The 22,424-nt window shown below is 30.8% G+C and overlaps 1 protein-coding gene across 5 annotated transcripts in view; it reads right to left on the bottom strand.

The window, feature by feature from the left end:
* Positions 1 to 22,424, bottom strand: part of LOC142329778 (voltage-dependent calcium channel gamma-1 subunit-like) — a 244,866-nt gene that overhangs the window by 95,336 nt on the left and 127,106 nt on the right. For 4 of the 5 annotated variants that reach the window (XM_075374560.1, XM_075374562.1, XM_075374563.1 and 1 more), the window contains exon 2: positions 678 to 927. In XM_075374560.1, the coding sequence (XP_075230675.1) occupies positions 678 to 913 (236 nt within the window). In that variant the 5' untranslated portion in view covers positions 914 to 927. The remainder of the gene's footprint in view (positions 1 to 677; positions 928 to 22,424) is intronic. The other variant, XM_075374561.1, reaches the window with a different exon arrangement.

Here is a 22,424-nt window from a genome sequence, read left to right as displayed (position 1 = left end):
CCTGTTGACAAATGAAGTCTTGTGAATCTTCATTTAGTTTAGAGAAAAGTCAGATTTCCAGCATTCTTCTTTGTCTCATGTTTCCTCCGTCACACGTGGTCGGCCCGTGTCCTTGCTATTACAGAGACACCCTATTTGTTAAAACTGTTGAAACTAATGACATAATCTTCTTTGTGGAGGGTCAATGTTAAATCGGAGTCAAAACCAACGTTCCACTGCAGTTGCTGACTGAGATTTACTTTACTCAAGAAAACAGAAAACCTCGTGTTCACTGTAGCTATCTTAATCATAACTAAGACGTAAAGGCGGCCAAACACTCTAGCGGTCGTATACGCAATTAGATTTGCTCTAGGTTATTCGAAACACTTTCGGATCTACTCTTTCAACTACTACGTAGATCAGTCAGATGCAATGTATAGTTTAGGAAATTTAGAGTTATTAAATTAAGTCAATCATTTAGAATTATACTGTATTTAATATCTAATCATACAAAAACGAAACTTTGCAATCATGTTTTTCGCAACTTTCTCAGTTTTGTATTACAAAAGATTGATATCTTACCTCTTTTATTTTAAATAACATTTATTTTTAATTGAGAATACAAAAACTAGATTAATTATAAATAAAAAAATTAAATGAAATAAGTATAAAGCATAGGATATTGTTGGTCAACATACCTACATATTCTCCACAATCCGGAATTGCTCATTAGGAACATTCTTTTTGTTTCATTTATATATATTCCATTACCACCATCAACGATAAACCAATAATCAGTTGAAATTGAAATAAGCCAGATTACCACAGAAACTCCTACCAATCCAGTACAAAAGAATAAAAGACGTCGTTCAAACATAAGCTGTTGTTGTAAAGTTCGAACTCTGACTAAACTAGGTGTCGGTGTTTCAACCATCCTTAGTGGTTCTTCTGAAAGCAAATAATAAATATAAAGGAATATATTATAGTTAAATTATTATAGAATGTTTGATTATATATATATATATATATATATATACCGGGCTGTTCAAAAAAGATTTATACACAATTACAACAATACAAAGGGAAAAGTAACAAAATAAACATACAAGCAGTTTCTTCATGCTATTTCAATAAGTGCTTAAACTACAAACCACAAGCCTGCAAATACTTTTAAGCACGATACTTTACATTCCTGGTAACATCTTCTAGAATACCTACAGGGATTGCTTCACAAGCCATTTCAATTACATGGCGTAGTTCCACTAGTGATCATGGCTTCTTACGCTACACTATGTTCTTGACGGTCAATCACAAGTAAAAATTTAGAGGGGTTAATCAGGCGAACGGGGAGGGGTATTTAATCGAGCTCCTTCGTCCTATGTAATGTTTAGGTACAGTGTTGACTGCATAGGCGCGTACATCAGAATGAAAGTGTGGCGAGGCGCTATCTTGTTGAATAAGAAATGCATCGTCATCAAACAAAACCCTAATGGATGGTAAAATTTGTGTCCAGTATCACCAAATTAAGCCTGACCAATAACCGTACCTTGGAAAAAGAACGGTTCAGTTAGTCCCCTTGATTACAGCCCACACCAGACATTAACTCCTGGAGAATTGACATATCGCGCATGCGAGCAATCTTAGGCGTGTTGGTGGTTCTAGTTCCATATTCTTGCTTCCATTGTTCTTGCCTTCACAGACATCTCCCAACTTCCAGAACCACTTTAAAATGTTTTTTCGCTCCTCAAATGACAGCCATGTTTGTGCCATCGATGTACCTTTTCTACTAAATACAATGCATCGATTAACATCAGCGCCACTTGTTGCCGTTGCTAAACGATAGTATTACACAAATTTGTAACCAACGCGAATTGAAGCGTACTGTACATACGAAATGCTTTTAAAGTGTGAATATATTTTTTTGAACAGTCCGATGTATGTAAGAATGCATATATAATATGCATTTTTGAATCTAGTTAAAATTACTCAAACAATTGAATGTGATGAGAAGTCTCTAATATAGCAAAAACATATTTTAATTCAGGTTAAATCATTTTTAGTTAAACATTTTTCATAGTAGTTGAAGTACACACAATTAATGTATTTAATAATAAAAAAATAAGATTAAATTTTAATTTATAAAATAATAAATAATCATAATAATAATTTTTCTAAAGAATCTTTTGAATCTAATTAGCAACAACATTTTTAATGGCGTTATCAGTATGAAATCACGGTAATAATAAAATTAAAAAAAAAAAAAAAAACTAAAAAACAACCATCTAATAAAATATCGTTGAATCCCAAATTAAATGCTTTGTTTTCTTGTTGAATTTATTAGTAAAAATTTATTTAAAGACAAAGAAAAAGTAAAAAAATAAAATGAAATAGATAAAAGAATATTTTTTATAGGCTTCAATTACGTTTAATAGAATAAAGGTTTTTTTTTAAACAACTGTCCTTTTGTACGGTTCAGCCACAGCAATTAACTATTCGATCACGATATCACTTTTCTTTATTTCTTCAAATTTCAGGCCAGAAATTTATTTGGCAAATACTTTTTACTTCCTTGTATGCAGTAAAGGAAGTATTGTGTTTGAGAAAAATTTCGGTTTTCAGATTTTAACGGAAATATCCATTATGACCATTCCTAAAGTCTGAAATAATACAGTAATAAATAACATAAGATCACCAACAGTACTTTTCAAGGCTTTGCTATTAAATGGTAAAATATTTATTTAAATAGTTATAAAGCTTATTGAAATTTTTAATGGCAACATATGTAATACATTTATAAAAAAAAAATTTACAAACTGTCAGCAGAATAAGTATTAATTCCTAGTACTTTTGTTTTAATACTAAATCAAAAGTTTTAGTATTAAAAATTTTTCTTAATTTATGGAAAAAAATAAAAAACCTTTTGTTGTCTTTAGCAGCTCATTCATATGCATCCTCCATTTTGCAAAACAATCCATATATACACATAGATATTTAGAAATTTCAACACATTCTATTTCCTTATTCATAATGTTAATCGAAGAACCTCTATAAAAACCAAAATTCATGTAAAACGTTTTATCCATTTTCAAGGGCAATCAATTAGCCACCAAAAATACAAATCCCGCCCAAATAATCACATATTAGCTGTCTTACAAATGGCCAAGATCTTGCAAATACAGTTTTTCGATAATAAGGGCCCTAATATAACATCTGGTGGTATTCCAATTTGTTTTATAGCCAACAGTTCACTACTATAATTTTTAAATTTCATAGTTTGTGTTTTACGACTTAAATAATTACTAATTGTGTTACGTGCTGTACTCTTATTCCATTGATGTACAACTTAAGCCAATAGCTATGAATGATTGACCATATTCAAACATGTGCTTTTTTAGAAACATTTTAGTTTTAAATTTTGACTTAGTATTTCCTTCCAGGAACGAGAAAAACATTGATATCATGAAGAAAGCGTTTGATAGTCCAGAGAACTATTTAAAATTTTCATCTTATGTAATTTAATAAACAGTGTACAAAAAAGAATATCGGGTTTTAAAGCAATTTAATAATATTTCTTAACTTTGACTTAAAATACTGAAAATAAAATAAAATGGAATAGTAACTCTTATAGTTTTCCCTAAAATTGTTGAATGTACGCATCTTTCATTACGCGGCACACATCCAACCCGATTTAAGTTCATGTCTGGAGTAACAGAAGCTACAGCAGCTTCAATTCTCAAATGGGGTAGCGGAGGCGTATACACAAGATTCTTTATAAAATCCCAATGAAAAAGATCCCGTGGAATCAAATCGGATGACTTTGGAAGCCACCGGAAACAAGCTCTTTTCATTGAGTTAATGTCGATCGATCCAATAAATGGGGAAAATGTCATTCAACCAATCCCATACAGAGTTATACTTGTGAGGAAGTGCACCGTTTTATTGCTGATAAAATTCTCTGGTCCATCTTGAATTCAATGAAACAGCCAGGTGCAGCATATCCAAATAAACAATTACTGTTACGCCCAATTTCAATGAAAAAGAACGAACTGTAAATTTGCCGTCGGGATATCGCCCAAAAACGATTTAGTTTTGGGGGAAAACTTTTCGCATTGTAAGAGTTCATTGAGGTTTCCTAATCCTAAGATAAGGAAATTACGTATTTTAATTTTTTCACTAAAATGAAATGTCAACTAATCACCGAACACAGTACGATCAAAAAATTCATCTTCTTCATGCTGCAACATTTCGATTGCGAATTTGGCACACACAAAGAAGTCGGTAAGCTTTAAAACCTGTAACAGTTATAAATGGTATGGAGGCATATGTAACAGTTTCCGTAAAACATCCTAAACAGTCATCACTGGCACTGCTATTTCGCGGCAGGTCTTCCAAATAGATTTTTAAGACTGTGCAAAAAATCTGATGTGGATACCACATGACTTCCTTGTTCGCCTATTAAATTACATATACACATTTTTTTTAAATGAAAAGTAGATAAAATTTTATTTCACTGATCAGAGTTAAATAATTATTAATAAATCAATATATTTAACTCAAAAAAAAGTTAAAAAAAGAGAAGAAATGAAGTTGGATTCGAAACGATGTGCCTTCCCCTTGTAAGATCCAAATATTCAATTAAATAAAATTTAATTTGCTATAACTCTGGAAACAATGAATATAAGTACCACTTATGATATATCATTGAAAAGCTCTCAATTCGGGCTTATTACTATAGTAAAGAAAAAGTCCAAAATTCAAATGTTTTAAATTTTGGGCTTTTTTGGACACTTTGGTCCAGTCGATTGCAATCAAAAAGGGAGGTGCACAACTAGATGTTACAACGGTCCTAAATTAAGAATTTAAACGTTCTACGGCTAATCCTTTTTGAGTTATGCGAGATACATACACACGTACATAGATATGTACTTACATCACGCCGAAACTAGTCAAGATGGATTCAGGGATGGTTAAAATGAATATTTCCGTTAAAATCTGAAAACCGAAATTTTTCACGATTACAATACTTCCTTGTATTTTGTACACGTAAGTAAAAAGGCTCCCCGTGACCTTCAACATTTCCTTCAGCCACCCTCAGTCATCCAATACTCTTCCTTTTACGCATACATCTTTCATTTTATGTTTAGCCTCCGAAATTACCGTAAGGTATTACTTTAGAGGATGAATAAGGGTGATATGAATGAATGCAAATGAAATGTAGTTTTGTACAGTCTCATGTCGACGATTTCTGAGATGTGAGGTTAATTGAAACCCAAACACCAAAGAACACCTGTATCCACGATCTTGTATTCAAATTCGTATAAAATAATCTTCGTATAAGTATTCAAATCTAGTATTCTAGTAAATAATATAGTATTCAAATCCTATAAAAGTAACTAGTAACTGCCTTTACTAAGGTTTGAACCATAGAACTCGACTGCGAAATCAGCTGTTTGAGATGAAGAGTTCATTATTAGATCTATCCGGTAGTACAAAGATACCTGGTAGTTTTAAACCGATTTTACCACCCACGAATTTTATTGTCACTTGATGTATCATAATATTAAACTTTCTATGAAAATCACATTGATTGTAACTTTAAATTCACATATAGCAAACTACAAAACATAAAAAGCATTCTGTTTCCGAGTCGCCATCTTTGCTAATGGCGGTGTCAAACGAAAATGTACGGAATAAATCTACGCCCATGCCTATAACTAAAATTGTCCTTTATTTTCTTTGATTCTAGCATTAAATAAAAACTGTACACCTCATCCAAGAGATATAACAAATTTAAAAAAAACACGATATTCTTTTTTATACACCCGACAGAATACATTGCTATAATCAAGATGCTGAAAAATTAGAGAAATTTAAATTCTGATTACTTAAATTTAAAGACTGGTGTGATCATTATAGCAACAAATCGTTTAACAATTTTTATGTTTTACTACTGATTAAATTAACATATTATTTATTTACAAGACACATGTGGTCTCACCCTTGTTAGAAAAAAGAAGCAATAAGGCTGATCTTCATGGTGGAGTATTAGCTTCTCCGACTTTCATATGGTCCTGGGTTCAACTCTCGGTCAGCAACGGCATTACGTTAAAAAATGTTCCATATTTCAAGCACAAATATAATTCTAACGTAGTATCATTTTCAAAAAAAAAAAATTCATACACTGTTTTAATTTATTTTTTAATGCTAATTATGTTTTTTTTTATGTTTTATTAACTTATGTTAATTATGAACTGTATTTTGGTATCAAACTTTGTATATGAGGAATGGTTAACAGGTGATTTAGACTTTATACGGGCTATAGATATTGTTCATAATGTTATTCCATAGAGTATGGCTATATAACAAAGTTACAACAAAAAAGAATGCTGATTCTTTTATAAACTTAAACGGATGAACTATATAAAATGTCATCTGACGTCAGTGATGTTCGTATTTACTATTTGTTTAAAACGAAATGATAATTTTATTTGTTTAGAGGAAATACGTATATATTTTTTGCATATTGTTTTGACATTAGAAAATAAATATGTATTCTTAACATACATTTTTCAACTGAAATGAAATCTTCATTCATGACTCACTAGAACAAAGCGGTAGAGAGTGTCACATCCAGTCAACTTTTTCGCTTTTCGAATTGAATAACTCTTTTAATAAATTGCTAAGAGTTTTCATCATATTAACCATCTGTATTAATCGATTTCACCTGGTTGTTACGCCTACCTAATCCTGATATCTAAAAAGATACTACAGATTTCTCTTAGGCCTGGTAAGTATTATTAGGTGGTAAAAGGTTTAATAGTATCTAATCAGTCGTACATGTAATTTTCAATAAAATTTTATTGAAATATGTGTTGAAATATTAAGAATAAGAAAAATAAAATAAGAAATCAGTCACAACGGATGACCATAAATATTTCAAAATAAAATTAAAATAAAACAAATAAAATTACGATGAAAGGATTTAAAAAAAGGTAGTTAGAAACAAGGAAAGCTTTTACATAAAAAAAATTTTTACCTCAAACAAATTAAGGAATTTAAAAACATACTCGTATTTGTTTAAAATGTAGGTAGCGCTTTGTAGTACTGAAATGTAGACAGATAGACAAAGAATATTGATGTTTTAAAATAAATATCAAAGAAGAATCTGTGTAAAATAACTTAAAAAATAAATATTACCGACTTAAAAATAAAACCAATAAAAATAACAAATACTATCTTTAAAAGGTTTCGATTTTATGTATTCGGCTTCAAATATAAAACATTAACTCATAATTCTTTGTTTGATTTTTTATTAAAAAAAAAGATTTAATAAATTTGATAAAAAAAAAGCTGTTCAAAGTAACCCGAAAGATGATACACCTGAATCATGAAAAAAAGGAAAGTGTCCCATAAAAAAGATTGCTACTGAACGTGAGCTGAGGATTTCTGAAATTCGGGGATGTGTTATTTTTCATTTTCTTTTTACTTCCTTGTACAAAGTAAAGGAAGTATTGTGATCATGAAAAATTTCCGTTTTCAGATTTCAACGGAAATATCCATTTTGACCATCCCTGAATCCATTTTGACTATTTTCGGCGTGACGTCTGTACGTACGTATGTATCTCGCATAATCCAAAAACGTAGGATGGTGAAATTTTGGATTTAGGATTGTTGTAATATTTAATTGCGCACCTCACCTTTTGATTGCAATCGACAGGACCAAAAGTGTCCAGAAAGACCCAAAATCCAAAAGATTTGAACTTTTTCTTAATTGTAGTAATAAGCCCTCATTGAAAGTTTTTCAACGATATAAGTGGTACTTATTTTTATTGGTTCAAGAGTTATAACGAAATAAAATGTTAATAAATGAACTATCTGGATCTTACAAGGAGAAGGCACATCGGTTCGAATCGGATTTCATCTACTTTTTTTTTAATTTATATATATTGATTTATTAAAAATTATTAACCTCTGATTGTAAGAAAAATTTACAATAAATAATAATTCAATAATAACAATAAAAAAAGCAGAAGTTATTAGTGAAATAAACTTTTATGTACTTTTAAATATGTGTGTATATAATTTAATAGGCGTACAAGGAAGTCATAAGGTGTCCGTCCACATCGTATTTTTTATTTAACAAAAAAAACCTAAAAGTTGATAAAAAAATCTGTTTAAAAGTAACCTGAAAGATGGGACACCTATGTCATAAAAAAAAATAAAAGTGTCCCATCAAACAGATTGCTACTGAGCGTGAACTTAGGATTTCTGAAATTCGGGCTATCTTATTTTTTATTTTATTGATGATAAATTTTCCATATCAGCTTCAAATCTTGTGCTTGGGAATACAAAATGGAAATTTTGTAACATATGAAAAAGGCCATGTCTGACGGGGATTCAAACCCGAGATCTCCGGATGAAAGGCCGAGATGCTACCACTCCACCACGAAAACTGGGGTGGAAGTTTGGCGTGGGAGTACTTTATATATCAAAATAACACCAGGCTATACATTTACAGTGTACATCCTGTATATATATATATATATATATATATATATATATATATATATTAGTGTGTTTCTAACGGCGAACTAGTTAGAACGTCGGAAACGAAGTCGGTCTTCTTACGCAAAACTGTGCAAGAATTCTTTTTGTTAACATCGTAGCTTAGTGTTGGATCATTATATATATATATATATATATATATAGAGAGAGAGAGAGAGAGAGAAAGCAATAGAGATGGTAAACAATATTTCTTCAACAGTTAAACGTAGAAAAATTAAATTTTGAAAATCCTTCTACCTTGAAATAGTGTATTTTTTTCGGTATTAGACGCACTCCAACCACTTAGGGTGCACCTCAACGAGATCAATTTAAAAATTTTTAATTTATTGATTAGGGGTTGTGATATATGATTACTTCAAAGTGTATTGAAAAATAAAAGTCGTGGAATAAAAAATCTTAAGTTTCGACAATCCTAACCAGAATGGCGGTCATTTAATATTTTCAGAGCTAATTTCAAATTTTGCCTAAGATAAATTCCAGTAAAGTTGTCATATCAAAAAATAAATCGTTTTGTTGTTTGTGAGCATCTGAGAAAAATAAGGTTATCTGCTGCATTTAATTATTTTTAGCGTTTCGCTGTTGACCAATATATTTAATAACTGTAAACAGTTTTTTAAAAACATTAAACGACGGCCTCTATTGATTAAGATTGTCGTTATTCCAAAATGTTTGTTTGTCAATGCCCTTAAATATGATACGTCGCAATTCTCAGATGCTTGCGGGTGTTTTTTTTTTTACAAAAATTACTAATTTTCAGTGTACAATGCACTACATCGTTCTATTAACGAACGAGTAGACCTTACACACAAGTACAAAGTTTCAACTACTCACCACTGTGACTCACTGCACAAACTGGTAAGAAAAATGCACCACTACAGTCAACATAACCTCAATCTTAAATTGAGCGTAACCGAAGAACGACTCTACCAATCTTCATCGAATTCTCACATGTATAGCTTCAGATACACTACTATATCATATCTAAATTTCAATGAAATTGATCCAGTAGTTTTGGAAATTTTCGAGTCACAAAATTTAATAAATAAGCCTATTTCTTTATTATAAGGATACCATACCCCAACTCTAGTGAATGGTATTTTCGTACTCTTCATACCTGAAAAAGTAAAGAAAATTCAATTTCACCTCGCATCCATTCACAATATGCGACCGAAAGTAATACCGTATTTTTCTTTGAAAAGTCGGTAAAAGAAGTATATATATTTAATTTTTATACTTATATAATTAAATGTATAATTTAAATATCACCTACTTATGTAAAACTGGGAAAAAATTTTAATGGGATCAGAGGACCACCAAAATAAAAAAAAGCCTTGAAATCAACTCATTTTATAAAAAAAATGTTGACCTACTTAAAAATTTTGTTTTTATTTTAATCTATTAAAGTGTAAATGGGTTAATCATGTTTGAAATTTAGAAGTTTTAATAACAATAAGAGAATAAAATAAGCGTGGGTATATTTTCACTAAAAGAACTAGAATCTTAATTATGTACAGAATCCAGAATTAAGCAATTTAATGTCAGAAGGTAGACTAATAATTAAATTTTATTCCAGGAAATAACTTATAACATATATGGAAAATTAATGAAGGTGTTAAATGTAGGAAATATGTGGCAAATTAAAAAAAGATTAACCAAAACAGGATCACGTTATACATAAAAAAAATCTAATTCGCCATATTTCATTATACTAATATTATAACGGCCTTTCTTGAAGAAAAATAATGATAGGAGGAAAAGGTATTCCGCCTACATGCGCTTGCAACTAAATTAGGTGCAATTCTTTAGGGAAATACAGTCGACAGCAAAAAATTATTCATTGTGCAAAAAAACAAAAAACAAATAAATAGTTAACTAAAGCTCTGGAATTATTCGAAAAAAAATTTTTACAATGGGTCCATATTTTTCAACTTTTAATATTTATTTTCAAAATTTTAAACAAATATCTCTCTTCATAATTATAAAACGGGCCTTAAAAAATATTATTATATCCAAATATAAAAAAGTGCCGTATTATTCATGTTTACAAATTTTTAAACAGACTTTAAACAGTCGATCCAAACTTATACCACTTATAAATTGTTACTATTTATTTGATTATGCTTCTTTTTTTTCAAAATAACTAAATAAGGTACAGAATTTTCAAGAGGCTTGCTTTAGTCAACCCTTGTTAGTTTTGAGTTTTCTTCCCGGACATATTTTTAAGCTTATATTTTAAGCCATATTTACCAAACGTACAACCTGACGAAGTCTAAATTTGTGAGTTCTCATACACGTTGCGTCATGTGATGTATATGAATAAATAAATAAGTTATTTACCAATTATTTTTTAAATAATTGGTAATTGTTTAATGAAGGGGAAGCAACCATTCTCATCAATTTTAGTTTGGTTATTAATGGCTTCACATTAGATACTTCTCTCTTTCATGCTTTACTCTATTTAACCTTAACCTTTGCATATGAGACAGGTCTACGTATAATATTGTACAAAAACATACCTCTCTCAGAATACTTCTAAATACTTAATCTTAAGTCGATTTTCGATTAATTAATTATTAATTTTTTTTCAATTAATTCATTTCATCTTGTTTGTATTTATTAATAACAAAATATAAATGATATTTAAATCTAAAAACTTTATTTTTTTTAATCTTTAATATTTAGGCGTTACCAACAAAACACAAGGTTGAACATTAGCAAATAACTTATCAGAATTTAAAAATAAAATTATAAAGCGATTTGTTGACGTTTCAATGATTCATGTGTCATGTGTAACCTGAAAAGATATTTGAAAAAATAAGTTTCAGTAATGGATTAAAAAAACAATTTCCGGATATAACTTATTTATCTACTTATCGAATTAATGAAAATGATTTGTTATTAATGTATAGAAGTTATCTTTGAATATTGTCACAAATTCGATCGAGAAAAAGCATAACTGCTATAATATCTTAATTTTACGGGACAATTTGAGGGTTAAGAGGTATATATATATATAGTGTCCTTTAAAGGTGAGGCTAAACTCTAGCAAGTGATTCCTGTGTCCAGTGAACATAGGTCCGAAAACCCACATTTTTTTGTCTGTCCGCCATTTTGTGGTTTTTAGAAAAAAAATATTTTTCAAGAACGGTTGGAGATTTATTTATAAGAAAAAACATTTTTTAATAGAAAAAATATAACGATACTCTTTGTTGACAAATTTCAAAATGGCGGTCGTTTTAATTTTTCATTCTTAAACATCTTAGGAATTATTAGATTTATCAAATTGTGTTGTATTATAAAAAAAAATTATGAAGTATTTTTATGTGAACAAAATGATATCTTAGTCGTGAAGATCCGACGACAAACAGAGTTATGGCAAAACGTAGGCCTAAACCGATATGGTGGTCATCTTGTTTTTTTCATTATCGATTTATTATCGTGGTTTCTGATTAAAATTGCTAATTTTAGCAATTTTAATCAGAATTTGATTTGGTTATCAAGTGAGTCACGGTAATAAAAAAAATAAGATGGTCGCCACATTGGTTTAGGTCTACTTTTTGCAATAACTCTGTTGTTTGTCGTCGGATTTTTACGACTAAGGTGTAGTTTTGTTCACAAAAAAATGCTTCATAATTTTTATACACAATTTTATAAATCTAATAAATAATTTCTAAGATGTTTAAGATTGAACAAAAGAAACGACCGCCATTTTGAAATTTATCAACGAAGAGTATCATTATTCTTTTAAAATAAAATAAAATAAAATATTTTATTACGTTATCTTTAACCGTTCTTGAAAAATAATTTTTTTCTTAAGAAACACAAAATGGCAGACAGACAGAAAAATATGGGTTTTCGGATCTATGTTCACTGGTCATTTTTTCTTTAGTATGCTAAGTAGAATCACATTCTAGAGTTTGGCTTCACCTTTAAAGAACACTCTGTATATAGATTTTTATAAGTAATTGCCTAAAAGTCAAAACTGAATTCATCAAGTATATTACGTGGGTAACGTCTTCGCCTTCTAAGTGCAAAATTACTGTACTGACAAAGCAGTATGGGATGGCGCATTATCGTGATGCAGAATCCAATTATTAGCAATGTTGGCACGACACGAAGAACTCGTTTACGAAGTGTTTCTAAAATTTCTTTGTAAAAATATTGGTTAACTGTTTGTCCAGGAGGTACCCACTCTTTATGAAGAATTCCATTGGAATCGAAGAAACACAAAAGCATGCATTTCACTTTTGACTTTGACGTACGAGCTTTTTTTGGTCTGGGTGATCCATTTGAGCACCATTGCGAACTTTGTCGTTTTGTCTCTGGATCGTATTGAAAAAACCAACCTTCATCACCAGTGATAACACGGCTCAACAAATCTGGATTTATTTCCGTTTGCTCTAACAGATCGGCTGCCACATTTTTCCGTGTTTCTCGCTATTGTTGTGTGAGATTTTTGGGGACCATTTTTGCACAAATCTTTCTCATACCAAGATCTTCAGTTAATATTAGACGAACCGTTTCTCGATCGATGTTGAGTTCTTCTGCAATCATTTTCACGGATAATCTTCGATCAGATCGTACGATTTCACGGACCCTGATCAAGATGACATCTGTCCGTGAGGTTGATGGTCGTCCACTGCGGTCTTCATCTTCAACATTCGTTCTGCCTTCACTAAAAATTTTATGCCACCGAAAAACTTGAGCTCTTGACATAACCTCCTCTCCAAAAGCCTTCTGAAGCTTACCATAAGTTGTCGTCGCGTTTTCACCCGATTTAACGCAAAAAGAAATAGCATATCGTTGCGCAATATTTTGCGGTTTCATTTTTGTGACGAGAGACACAAACACGTGCTCACTTATTACAGCACAACTCCCCATCAATGTGCCGCTTGGACTAGAAGTAGCTTATAGACCAAGGTCAAAGATGGTGTGCCTACGCAAGCTGCAGGGTTGCCACATCTTGCAAAGAAAAATCAGTCTCATTACTTTATTGTCGCACCTCGTATATGTTTTTAGATTATATTTATTTTGTAAATGAGTTTAATGCTCCGTCCTATGCTCTTGATTTCATTTTGGAATATAGATTAGGCGTAAGCTGAGTATAAAATTTTGGTCTTACGGTATAAAATTTTGACAAAGTTACGAATATATTTTATGTTATGACAGAGGTATTTTTCTTTTCGTTCCGACCACTACGGATCATTTTTTGAAGCAAAACAGTAGAAAAATAGACAGAAAATCGTATTATTCTTCCTGTATCTAATAAACATTCTTTTTAAAATCAAAAATTCTAATTAATAAAAATAATTTTAAAAGAAATACAAAATTTATATTTATTTTTATATAATTTATATTTGTATAAACATTTAATAATAATTTCGAATAATGTAAATCTAAAATTTATAAAAAAGGCCATTTATATAAATAATGCAGTAAAATTAACGAAGTTTTATCTCTAAACATTTAGTATTATAAGTTCAACTGTTAATAAAATATTTAATTATTTTGTTTCATAATATTAAACATCTTGTTTCGTTTAAAATCCGCCATATTTTGATAATTTTTGTTTTTAATGAAATTCAAAATTCTTAAGTTTGTATTTAGTTTCTGTAGAAATTTATTCTTAACATTTAACTTAGAATTAAATTCTCTAAAATATTCATGTATTCATTATTTCACAAAATTATTTCACGAAGAACTTAAAAAGTTTGTTTTTAAACCACTATGGTTTACTTTTACTTCATATTTCTCGAAAACTACTAAAATTTCATATAAAACCACTAAATCTATTCCGTAATTTGGTTTCCAAGAATTAAAATCCTGCTTAATTTAACAGAAGGCGCAGAAATCAGCCGACACTAACGAAGCGTTTCCGAACCTATATTTATATAAACTTTTTTCGTTATTTCAACCAATAGAACTTGTTCTGAAAGTTTACTAAATTCTTTGTAAATTATCTTTTATATAATTACATTTACTAATAAATGGAGTGATACATCACTAGTAAGTGAATTATGACAAAAGGCTCTAATATTACAGTAAATTGCAAGTTTTGATGTAAGTTACTCTTTAGATGAGGCGATATCAACTTGTTAGTAATAAATTGCGACAGAAATAAACTAATTTAAAAATACTTAAATATGGATTATTATTTATTATACTTTAAAAGAGATATTCACGTAACTGAACTATTATTTTTACGTACGTGCTGAACTATTATTTTTTATACTCCTCTTACGAGCAGAAAATGTAATACACCAATAAATAATGTGTAAATTTATTGCAGTTCAAGTTACCTTTAGTGCATTGTATTACTAACTTCATAAAATAGAAGTTACAGTTTGTCAACGTACCTTATTTTAATTGTGTTTACATTTTACACGTAACCCATTTATTACGTAATAAAACTCTTATTTATTATATTATTAGCAGACCAGGCAATGCTTCGCTATTCCTGGATTTGAGTATATATATATATATAATATATATAAACCCAATTGAAAGTTTGGTAGAACATTAAAAACTGAACATTACCGAACTTCACAAAATTTAATCTTTTACTTTATAAAAGTCAGAATGTAAATAAATCCAATTGCCAAAATAGCACTATCTATTGGATTTAATTCAAACTACTCTCTAAACACAGCAGTCGGTTCAAAATACCCTTAACTTTCTTTCTACTAGTCAGATCGAGGATTTCAATAGCTTTAAACCTTATCCAGACAACGCGGACCATTTTGCAAAAACCCGCGCATAAATCGGTCCAGTAGTTTTTTAGTCTATAACGGACACACATACCAACATTGCCTTTATATATGTAGAAGAAGAAAATTTTTTTGTATATTTGTTTGTTTCGTAAATATCTCGACACCGGCGCTATCTACCGGGTGTAGTTTTTGCAAAAATCTTTCTTTCTACCTAATATATATTCTGAATATGAGCCAAATCGTCCATAAATAATTTTTTTTTTAAAATCTCGACCCCCAGCGCCACCTAGCGGATCCATACTAATTCAGAAACATTCGAGGGCGTGCCCACAATGGAACAATGGGCGTGGTCGATGGCAATGTGCGAGTGAGAAAGATGAAAAGGGTAATGAGAAAGAGGTCAGATGCGTACGTTTGGCAACATTCAACACCTCGCTTTCCTTCTGAGAGCCGCATGTGGCTACGATACATTAACCGCCAGAACCAAACTCTCAATAACATCAATATAACAGTTTTTAATATGTTTCCAAAAAATCTGCAACTTGTAATTCTGAGTTTACAATAGCTGTTATTAATTCCGATCGATAATTCAATTTAAAGGTTTGAATAATTCCTTAACCCGATGACTGGATTAATGAAATTTATTTTTAGGTAAAAACATAGCTGTTATTTTTTCATCTTTTGATTTTTAATAAGTCTGAAGGCGGATGGGCAAGTAGATATTAAAGTATTTTCTTTCAGCTTCCTGACGCGCAATTAATTCTTAACGGATGGCACATATTCCCTGTTAACTATTTAAAAAAGTAATTTTTTTTGCTTTTGTAAATGACCGTTAATGATTTCATTCATCGAGCACTTCCATATGTGTCAATAGACAATGGGTTTTAATTCATGGCTTCCAGATTTGTTTGTACACAATAGGAAAGTAATCCTTTTCCATACATGCCTTAAGTCCACACTTTATATCTAATGCTTTAGTAAGTACAGATTTGTAATAAGAAGCAGATTGATTGCAGTTGTAAATCTGTTCATCAGTATGAACTATTAATTTTTCGTTATTACCTTTTGAAAATTTTCAGAACCTTCAATAGCTGTTGGGGCATTAGCTAAACAAAATTTTCATTATTTGGGTTACGCCGTGACGGATTATCAATCGCAATAACCATCTAATATATACATTAAAATAATTAGCATTGTTGATTTATGAATGAAATTTTAGAAAATTTCTGCAAAATCCAAAGTTACAAAAATTCATGAACGGTTTAATATCACGAATCTATCAAAGTCCTACTTTTCATTTACAATATCAATAAAAGAACGAAGTTTATCATTCCCTTTCGTCCAGCTACTAATAATCCCTTCAGGTACACCGAATTACCTTGATAAGCTAACTTTATATTGGCCAGCTTTAACTTTTTTAATGATTTCCTGTTTCTCTTTAACAGAGTAGGTTTTTCATTTAGAAGACAATTCAGAATTACGAAAATATATAAAAATAAAAAAATTAAATACAGTAAGAAACAATCAGAACATAAACTAAACATTATAAAAACTATAATATACACGGTACTGTCACTTATACTACCTACTAAATTAATTTACTGTAAACAAAACCTTAAAAACGAAAACTTAAAAGAAAAAGCAAAAAAATTGGTCGAAGTTGTAAACGATTCACCAGTTTAAAAAAAAATCACATTTTTGGTTGTTTAACTACGACAATTTAATATAAAACGGGTTTTAATTAATGTATCCTCTATTTTTACCGGATATTATAAACGGACGAAACATTTCTAATGGAATAAAATCAAATTATAAAATATGAACTGTATTGAACGCTGTCGTGATGTGATGTAATTTAAAGTGTTGATAAGGAAAGATATTAAGTTTAACATAAATTTTTGATATCGATATTTTATATTTTTGTCTTCCTGTTTATATAGTTCAGTTACGTGTAATTTCGCAGAGCTAAATGTATTAACGTATTTATTTATTCTGTTCAATTTATTACAAAATATGTATGTAATTAAAATTCGTTTCTATATACTACTAAAAATTAAACATTTTTTTTTGTATCAGATAACATTTTTTTTTGGGGGGGGAACATTCTTCTATCCGAGTTATAACTGTATCCACGTTATTTTGTACCGATTTATAGAGGCGTCGGTACTGTATTAATGTTTTAAACAAATTCAGTTATATTTTGTTAAAATCTTACATACTTATTCTGAAGCGAAACCAAGCTATACTAATTAATTTTACTTTTTGTAGAACATGTTAACAATTTTAATTAAACCTTTTTTAATATGTTATTAAAATACTATTATATTTAAAATTATCATTATTTCTTCTATTACTTTTTACAAAAATTTCTTCCATTAGTCATTTGGCAATATCTGGATTTATCCAAAAAATTAACCATCTTCGTCAAATTTTTATAATGAAACTTATTGAGTTTTAAACCAAGATCACAATTCTAGGACGTTTTGTAAAAATCGGCTCAGCCGTTAATCATGTGGAAAGAAAATGCTACACAAACCGATTGACACATCAATGAGGGGATAAAAATTTATTCTAAGATTAAGCCTATTGTTATTTTTAGGGCTGAACGAATGGCCTCCAGTAGTCACATCTCGAAATACTAATATTTATTTTGGTTTGAGTAACAGTCTCGTATGTATATTTACTTTTAGCTCTATAACTTTTGATCGATAAGCCCAATTTAAACGAAATAATAACGATAAATTTTAATATCATGACTCGTATGTATTAAGTACATGAATTTGAAAAAAAAAATATAACACCTGAATAAAAAAAAAAACTAAATATCTTTAATAAATTCAGTGAAATCAATACAAGTATGGGATAAAAAATAAATAATTTTTCCATGAAAAAAGGAAATCAATCGATTTCTGAAGGCGGGAATATCTATCCTGTAAATGATTACAGGGCGTTTAAAAAAACGTTTCATAAAATTAAAAAAAAAAATAACATTATCATTACCAAAACGATAACGTTAATTAACTTTTTATGCGATATTAATAAATAAAAAATTTTTTTTATAGCAATAAATATATTTTCATAATAGCAAAAGATTTCTTAAAATTAAATTCTTATACTTTTTAGTTTTAGCTAGTTTTCTTATAAAAAAGTAAATGGCTTTATCAAAATTTTGGTTAAACTGTGGATATTTTTATGAAGTATTCTCTTTTAGAAACAATTTCCTATATGATAACTAAAACAAATACACGTAAATTGTTTGATTCAAAGTGTCTGAAGATGAATTTCCATTTTGAAGCCGCGAGAATTTCTTAAATTTAAATATATTTTCTTTCTTTTCAAGAATAATCAAGGAAATCAAGGATAATCCTTGATTTAAAATAAAATTTTTGTTTTATTTTGTAGATTTCTATCCTCTCTTCAAAATAAAAAAACAGTTAATAAATTAAAATTTCTGTAAAAGTCATCAGCTGAACAATCAAATCTATTAACTTTGGAGAGGGCAAAAAAGTGTTTTTGCGCTATCATCGCCCGGATAAAAACATAATACAACATTACAAAAAAATATAATTCAATAATTATTAAATTGTCGCATACAGATTCACAGCCTTACGTAACAACAATAAATTCGATAGTATCATTGTATTGTTTCCTAAAATATCTTAGATTTTAGCTCCTAATTTAAATTTACGACGCCATGACGCGTAGCACACACAATCCATAAAGAAGTGTTGTATCGTTATTTGACAGTAGCAGCAAACACAAACGAATGCATCTGCCTGATCTATTAGGTGTCCATGTGTAAGATTAGTATGCCCTATTTGCAAATGGCAAATAATAACCTCCTCTCGACGGTTATTCCGGATTGAAGATCTCAATGGCAATGGAAATGGCAAGTATCCTTGATGTACCGTGGTTTATTATTTACTATAACAGTCCAGTCACCTTGCCACCTTTTTCGAAGAGTACGTTAAATTGAATTAATAAAATCGGTAGTAATAACACAAGTGGTGAAAGGTTACATGCGTCTTTAGCAGCGGAATCCGCACGTTCGTTACCCAGAACAGTTTAGCGATCAGTGTCCTAAATAGCTTCTAGAGCTTATCTAACTGCGTGAGTGGACTAAGCCCGGTGACATACACCACCGGTTTACGCGTCCCAACTGCTCACTTGTCACATATTTACTAAAATGGGTAGGAGCACCCCGTCAACTACTAAAAATATATATGACATCCATAAATTAAAATTGACTTCGTCTAGACAGCAATTCGCTGATACGGCTAGGTCGCTGAATGCCAGCAAGTACCCGTCCTCCGTATTAAAATGCTTGGAGCCTTAATTGGCTGGTGGTCAGCCATATATATCTCTAGGTTAACTTCATACAACAGTGCGGTAGGAATCTTTTCCCTTAGGTGAACTACTGATGTCGGTTGAACAAAGCAGCTGCATCAAGGAACTTCCAGACGATCCGACAATGCGGCTCTTGCCACATTGACTGCCGCTTGTGAGTGGCCAATTGATTCGCCAGGGTGGCCCGGTCTCTGCCCCCCCCCCCCAAACAGCAGGGCAGTCAAACATTAGGTGTTCATTTGACTGGACCTACCCGCAGACGCACAGCTCATTAGCTGACAGGTCGGAACCGAAATAGATGTTGGTTTAAATTAAAAACGTTGGTGAACACCCGGGCACCCGTTACTCTTTAAAACGAGCTCGAGACAATCCATCCCCCCAGATCCTGTATAAACTTATACAAGAATCTTCTCTTAGTTGGGGTATCCCATTCCAGCTGCCATACTTCCATCGCGAGGCTCTGCAGCCTCTTCCACAAGTGGAAGATGGACAATTGAACAAAATCTAGATCCGGTGCATTGGAATCATCATTCCGCTCCGGTACTGGCCCGACTCGAAACCGCATCCCAAATACCTCGGCCTCTCGGTCTCTTCGCAATCTCCGCTTGGTTGCCCGAACTTTCACCACTAAATCGATTGGTGAGTCTTTCTCAATACGGTGGTAGCCTCGTAGGAGGTTGTTTTAAAAATATCAGTGCATATAATTAAGGCTCTGCACTGGGCATTCCTTAAATTTTGAAGAAGTGCTCTATTCATATCCTACCTATGCGCCCAAACGAGCGTCGCGTATGAGGTCATGTTTTCGAAGAAACCTTGTTACACTTTACATTTACATTTGACGGCTCGACCATTTTACGGTAGTGAAACTGTTGACAGGAGTACTGTGAATAGGTGGGCGTTGAAAGTTTGCGAATGTGAAGCTGGTAAAGCGGCAATTGAGGTCGCACCTCGCAGCGGACGACCAGTTTCTGTGTCTGACGAGAAACATTGATAGGAGTTGGACGATTTGCTTCAAAGTGGCCGGCGAATCACGCAGAAACACATCACTATTCAGTTAGGCATTTCTAAAGAACGAGTATGCCATATTGTCGAGCAATTGGGTTACCGTAAAATCTGTGCACGATGCGTACCGCCGCAAACTCGCTGATGGCTCTTCGCAAGCTGAGCATATTCCGCATCCGCCATACTCGCCGGAGTTGGCTCTGTGCGACTTCCACTTGGTTTAATTATTACACCACCTACGATGAGATGAAGGAAGTGGTGGTCACTTGGATCCGAGGAAGACCGCCAGAATTTTTCAGTGACTGAATGCAAAAACCTGTCACACGGAAAAAGTGTATCAGTGTAAACGGGGATTATATTAAAAACAAAATACTGCATTTTGTAGTTAAGGTATTTTACTTTTATTCATTTTTTATTTCATTCCAATATCTCTTTCCATTCCCGTACTACACATATATATATGCAAAATTTATCAGCCGAGCCTCGTACATTCAAAAAATTTAAATAAAAGAAAAAGGTAAAAGATTCCTAATTCCATAATTTTTGAAAACAATTCTACATTAGTTGGTGATATTATCTATGAAAGTTGATCATTTAATTTAAGTTTTGTCAGTTCGATATATAATGGACTGTTTTACATTAGTTCCAGGTAAACCAACGATATTTTAAAAATGTCTTTATTTTTTTGTAGTAAAACATTTCTTCTTTTCTTTCATAGCATTTTTACAATAAACATCAATTTATAATTACCTACTCGTTGTGGATATATCTTTTAATAAGATTTTAATAAAATGTTTATGTGTATAAAATGTTTATATTAATAATGAAAATACTTGATTACAGTTAATGTTTAATTATGTATTATACATTTGAACGCTTTTGTTCATGTCTGTTATCGTGCAAATTAATGCGTGTTGTATTATAAATGATGATCTACATGGAAGGTTTAACAACAGACCACCCACCTATCCATTAAGTTTGTATACTAAAGCGTTGTTGAATCTAGGTTTTAAGGTCATTCATTAAATTTTCTTTTTGTCTTACTAAATTAATAAAAATTCTTTCTAAGAAAACTTTTAAAAAAATTAGCTATAGAAATTTTAATAATAAATATTTTTGGAAATTTCAATTACGAAATATATCATCACAATCAAAAATATACTTTTTTAATCTCATGTAAAAGGAAGAATTAAAGTTTCTGTGTTTGTATATACGCGTGTGGGCGCACAAAACATAGCACTGCAATTAAACGGTGAATCGATTTGATTTGTATTTACCGATCTTAAAAATATAAACTGCATTTTTAATTAAAATGTACAACTGTTGTGTATTTCTATATTCTTATTTTACTTTTCCGGCTATAACGTTATATTCTGGTTTTCTCACTATAACGGGAAAGTGTATAATATACTGATGAAAAGAGATCTAAAAACATAGGTATCTTTTTTTTAAGCGCCTTCAGAAAAAAATTTAAAAAAATTAAAAAAAAAGTAGATTAAGTAATCTGTGTAAAAGATTATTTTTTTCAATGCCCTTAAGTCCAAAAAAATCTATTTTTTCGGACGGACATTTTGCGTATGTATGTATGTATGGTGATTTGTATTTCTTTTTATAATTCTGGAACCCGTTAACTGATTTCCTTCAAACTTGGTAGACGGGTATTTCTTGGTAGGAAAGAATGTATTAAATTTTTGCAAAAATTGGAAAAAGGAGGGGTGTTTTGATCGAAATAAAATTTCAAATCATTATTGGGGCACTTTAGTAACCTTAAATTTCAGGTGGCATAGTCCCACCAATGAGTGAGAAACCCCAATTGGTCCC

Source organism: Lycorma delicatula, chromosome 9, assembly GCF_047948215.1.
Source record: "Lycorma delicatula isolate Av1 chromosome 9, ASM4794821v1, whole genome shotgun sequence".
Lineage (NCBI taxonomy): Eukaryota > Metazoa > Arthropoda > Insecta > Hemiptera > Fulgoridae > Lycorma > Lycorma delicatula.
The sequence above is the reverse complement of the archived record's forward strand: the minus strand, read 5'-3'. Positions and strand labels throughout refer to the sequence as shown.